Raw genomic sequence first — 5,769 nt, 5'->3', positions numbered from 1 at the left:
AAGAAAATGAATAAACACATTCCCAAAGATGACAAAGAAGCTGACAAAAGGTCCATGAAAAGCTGCTCAACATCACTAATCAAGGCAATGCAGATCAAAACCACAAGAAAATACTACTTCACACCTATGGAATGAGTGTTATCAAAAGACAAGACATAACAAGTGTTGGTGAGGATATGCACTGTTAGTGAGAATGTAAACTAGTACAACCACTATGGAATAAAGTATAGAGGAATTTCAAAAAATTAAAAAGAGAACCACCATGCAATCCCATTTGAGTATACATTCAAAAGAAATGAAGTTATTATCTCAAAGAGATAGCTGTATGCTGACAGTGCCTCAGGATTATTAACAATAGCTAAAAAGTGTTAACAATCTAAGGTGTATGTTGATGACTAAGTAAAGAAAATGTGAGATATACAAACTGTTACTATTCAAAAGGAAATCCCCGTCATTTTTGACAATGTGGATTGATCTTCTAAGTGAAATAAGTCAGAGAAAGATAAGTACTGTAATAATTGTATGTATAATCTAAAAAGGTTAAACTTACATGCAGAGGAGAGTGGTATAGAGTACAATTGTCTGGAAGGGCAGGAGAAATGGGGAATGTTGATCAAAGGATACAAATCTCTGGTTACAAGATGAATGTATTCTGGGGATCTAATGTACAGCATGAGGATTAAAATTAATACTGTATTACATACTTGAAAACTGCTAAAAGAAATTATTTAAGTAATATAAAAAAAATGGCACTTATGTGACAGAACTAGGTTGTGGTAGTAAACGGTTTACAGTGTATAAGTTTATCAAATCATACTCTATACGCCTTAAACTGGTTGTCTCTAATCTTTTTTTTTTTGATGCTATTATAAAGGATTGTTTCCTTAAAGTTATTTTTGCGTAATATAACCAATTGTGAGTGTTGATTTTGTTTCCTGCAACTTACTTGAATTTATTAATTCTAAGTTTTTTTTTTTAAATGGCATCTTTAGGGTTTGCTATGTGTAAGATCATGTTCCTTGCAAAGAACTTTTTACTTCTTTTTTTAATACCTGTATTACTTTTTCTTGGCTAGAACATCCAGTACAATGTTGATCAGAAATGTGGAGAATGCATATCCTTGTCATATTCCTGACTTTAGAGGAAAGCTTGTTTTTCATCAAGCTTTGAATATGAAGTTAGCTGCAAGTTTGTCTTACATGGTCTTTAGTACATTCCTTTTATAGCTCGTTTGTTCAGCATTTTTGTCACAACAATGTGGGGTCTTGTTAAATAACTTTTCTACACCCATGAGATAAGCCTGTGATTTTCATCCTTCCTTTTGTTGATGTGATCTCATATTGATTTTAATACACTGAACCATCCTTACATCCCAGGGAGAAATGCCACTTGCTCATGGTATATGATCCCTTAATGTATCGAAGGATATTCAGTTTGCTAATATTTCACTGAAGATTTTCACATCCCCATTTTCATCAGTAATACTGGAATGCAGTCTTTGGTAATGCTAGTTTCATAAAGTAAATTTGTTAAGTCTTCCCTCCTCTTCAATATTTTGGAAAGAGTTTGTTTGGTCTTATTTCTTTTTAAATATTAGGCAGAATTCACCAAAGAAATCATCTGGTCCTGGACTTTACTTTGTTAGAAGGTTTTGATTACTGCCTCCATTTCCTTTCTCATAGATCTGTTCAGATTTTCTATTTCTTCATGCCTCAATCTTGGCAGGTTCATGCTTCATAGAATTTTTTACTGGTTATCCAATTTATTGGCATATAATTGTCTACAGTTCTTTCATAATCCTTCTATTTCTGTAGTATCAGTTATGTCTCATCTTTCATTCTAATTTTATTAAAACCTTCTGTTAGTCTAGATAACAGTTTGTCAATTTTGCTTATTTTTTCCAAACACCAACTCTTAGCTTCACTGATTTTTTTTTTAAGTCTGTTTATTTTTGCTATAATTTTTATTATTTTCTTCCTTCTGCTAACTTATATGCATAAATTAAATAGCACTCTTCTAAGCCATCAATGAGTCAAAGAAGAAATCAAAAGGGAAATAAATTTCTTGAAAGAAATGGAAATGAAAATACAACATATCAAAACTTATGTGATGTAGCAAAGGCAGTACCTCAAGGGACGTTTATAGCAATAAATGCCTGTATTAAGAAATAAGGGTGGCTTCAAACAACTCAACTTAAGGAACTAGAAAAAGAACACAAAAGATTTTTCTGGTTTCAGAGTACATGTTCATTAATATCCACTCATGTTTCTAGTTTTTGCATGTCCTGTTTCTATTTTCTAGATCAGCATTGTCCAAGAGAAATATAATGTGAGCCACAAATGAAAGCCTTATAATGCAACTTTAATTGCATCATAGTCACATTTTTAAGAAAAACATGAACTGCATAATGAATTAACCAAATATATTTAAAACACTACGATTTCAACATATAATCAATTTTTAAATTAGAGACAGTTTACATTTCTTTTTGTGCTAAGTCTTTGAACCTCATATGTGGTTTACATTTCTATCAATACAATTTGCACCAGTTTATTTCAAATGCTCAGTAGTCACATGTGTCTAATGGTTACTGAATTGTGCTAGTCTAGGTGTCCTTCACCCAGTTTACCTAGTAGTAAGTAGTGTATACTCAATGACTGTATGACCAACCATATCTAAACTCTATAACACCCTGTAGTGATTATGTAGCACCCTACACACAGCTAAAATTCATTAACTCATTTATTCAATAAATACCATTTCATCTTTGCAATTTATGAGAATTTTTCTTCCTTAAATGGCTTTTTATTTTGATTTCCAAGAACAGTGAGCTCTGCTCTTCTTGCCACCAAATCATTAGTTCAACAGCATGATCTCTTACTGGAAGCAGGGAAGAGGGAAGGTAGGGCCTGTTTTATTAAAGTATCTCATGGTATGAAAAATCTCATTTAAACGAAATCTACCTTTAATGGTCTCTTAAACAGGCCCCCAACAAGAAAAACAATATATATGACCTTTTGTGTCCATAGCCACGCAAAGATCCATAAGCAAATCTAATAAGTTCATATACCCCACCTCATACTTAACTGTACTTCAAAAATTCACTTAGCAGAATAACAGATGGATTTGCTATTGTTGGTAGAACATCACTCCAAAATAACATAATGGAATCTGTATAACTCAAACGCCAATCTTACATAACTATTTTCTATACTCATCTCCTCCACTTATAATACCATATCCTGTACCTCAACTGCTCTACTATTTTTGTAACACATTTCTAACTATTCTATCATTTAAGGACCTAGGCATCAGATTGGCTAGCAGCACATAGAGTGAAAACAGCAAGAATTTCACATTCTAGTTTTATTACCATCCATGACACTTCCAGTAACCCTTGAATAAGAATATTATCTACACATAGTTTTATAGTCCATGAAAATTCAATGAGGAATTAAACATAAAAGCAAGGAAGTATTAATTCCACTTTCTTTACCCAATTCATTAAGTCTTTGAAAATCTTTCCTTTAATTCAGAGATTACATTTTGAAAACTAATGAGGAAAATCAGTATTTTTAGATCACATCTTAAAGTTGTAAATTAAAAATAAAGTGTCAAATCAATTATTAATCACATTACCTGCACAAATTTGGGTGGAAATTTCTGTCTAAGGTCTAGAAGTAAAGCATCCACACGTTGTCTCTGAAAAATAGAGCTTGGTTCTTCTTTCCTTTTAGCTTTAGGTTTGACTTTATCTATTAAAATATAAACCAAATTAAATCATAGTTAGGGGTCTTGTCTACCATAAAAATACTCAAGCTTCATTATTTTTAATGACTGTTATCAAAAGATAATCTCCCAAATAAATTAAATACAGCATACACCAGAAGGATTCTAACTTACTACATTAAATGAAGTTTACATTCTTACATTTAAAAAGTCAATGTCTTGGCCCTCCCTGGTGGCGCAGCAGGTTAAAGCACAGCACTGAGAATCTAAAGCCACTTTCGCATGAGTTCGATTCCCGCCTGCCGCCTGCCCAGGAGGAGACCACATGGCGGGCCAGACCTCTCCTGACCCGCCCGCTGCTTCCCTCAGCAGTGTACTTTGTCAATCTGCCTGTTCTGCTCCCACTCTGTCTCTGGTGAAGCCTCTCACCGCCCCTGAGCCTCTGGCCTGTACCCCAGTTCTGTATGCACAAATAAATAAATCTTAAAAAAAAAAAAAAGTCAATGTCTTAAAGATATTTCAGTATTTAACAAGTATGCACGGACATAAAATTCAAAATCACCTAAGTCACAATCCAGATTATTGGTTTAAAACTGTCTAGTGTAGGCCCTCCCTGGTGGCGCAGCGGGTTAAAGCACAGCACTGAGAATCTGAAGCCACTTCCGCATGAGTTCGATTCCCGCCTGCCGCCTGCCCAGGAGGAGACCACATGGCGGGCCAGACCTCTCCTGACCCGCCCGCTGCTTCCCTCAGCAGTGTACTTCGTTGATCTGCCTGTTCTGCTCCCCACTCTGTCTCTGGTGAAACCTCTCACCGCCCCTGAGCCTCTGGCCTGTACCCCAGTTCTGTATGCCCAAATAAATAAAAAAAACTTTAAAAAAAAAAAAAAAAACTGTCTAGTGTATATGATAAGTAAATTAGTTTTTTCCAAAACTCTAACAGGTGTAAATGAAAAATGTTGATTTTCATAAAACTCAAACTACCATACTTAGTAATGAAGAAAAAAATTCACTGAAAAACAAAGTAAGTCAAATATAAGATCACAAAGACAGAAAATAACCTCCAAGGGAAATTCTTGTTAGTCACATGTAGAACTTTCCCAGGAAAGAGGTGTACTGTGGGACTGTTTCTAAATGAAGGGTTTCAGGTAAGTTTTACTCCAAAAAGTTTCATTAGGGTGGAACAAACAGCAACTCAGAGAAGTTAAGTCAACTGATGCAAACTTTCCTACACCAAAGGTTGCTGCCTACAACTACTATTAAAAATAGATATAACTATACCTAAAAAACCATTCACTCCAAAGGTCTGAATTCCATTTAAAGTTTACCAGTCTTGCACCTATTTATTCTGAGCAGTTATTTCTTAACAAAGGAAATTCAGATGGCAGGTATACTGGTATAGATATATTTCCAGAAATACTTTAAAATGGTAAATATGGTACAGAACAAGTTAACAGGTTATGGAACCTAGAGGACTCAGACAGGTAATTACATGGAAAGATCTGAAAACAGACTGGTTATCTTGAGATAGGGCTCTAATAGCACCTTTCCTACTTTCAAAATGGGGGCGATTTGGATTCCAGATTTCAAAATGACCAAAGTTAGGTAAACAAAAAATGCCATTACTCATTCCTCATGACTGATTTCCTCTGATAGGAAATAGCTATTATTACAACATCTAGTTATATGAATTGTAGATGACAATGTAAAAGATAGTCAGAAGTCATCAATAGTCATTTTCTTAAGCAAAACAACTTACTATTCAGAAAGTCAACTGTTTTAAGAGGGTCTAGGTGTCCAACCTACCTTGCTCTTCATGATCTTTGAAGTGCCACCAATACCCTTTGGAAGGATGATATCGACAATATGACATAGCTTCCTCAAAAGCTGACTGAATGCCATGAACTGCAGTAAGCTTGTAAAAAGAAACAAATCATGAATTTCTCATTAGTTCAACCGAAATTTCCAAAGTACTCACAAAATATTATACATGCAGACAGTAATCTCATTTTTCAGAACCTGAATCATTTGGGACTATAGT

The 5,769-nt window shown here is 34.4% G+C and overlaps 1 protein-coding gene across 1 annotated transcript in view; it reads right to left on the bottom strand.

Moving 5' to 3' along the window:
* MED6 (mediator complex subunit 6) overlaps positions 1–5,769 on the bottom strand; it is a 19,144-nt gene that overhangs the window by 2,580 nt on the left and 10,795 nt on the right. The window contains exons 5-6 of the mRNA XM_004681731.2: positions 5,535–5,643; positions 3,640–3,755 (exon numbers count right to left, since the gene is read on the bottom strand). Coding sequence (XP_004681788.1) covers positions 3,640–3,755; positions 5,535–5,643 — 225 coding nt within the window. The remainder of the gene's footprint in view (positions 1–3,639; positions 3,756–5,534; positions 5,644–5,769) is intronic.

This window comes from Condylura cristata, unplaced genomic scaffold, assembly GCF_000260355.1.
Source record: "Condylura cristata isolate star-nosed mole 26May11 unplaced genomic scaffold, ConCri1.0 scaffold00013, whole genome shotgun sequence".
Taxonomy (NCBI): domain Eukaryota; kingdom Metazoa; phylum Chordata; class Mammalia; order Eulipotyphla; family Talpidae; genus Condylura; species Condylura cristata.
Note: the sequence above shows the minus strand (reverse complement) of the source record. Positions and strands in the feature narration are given on the sequence as shown.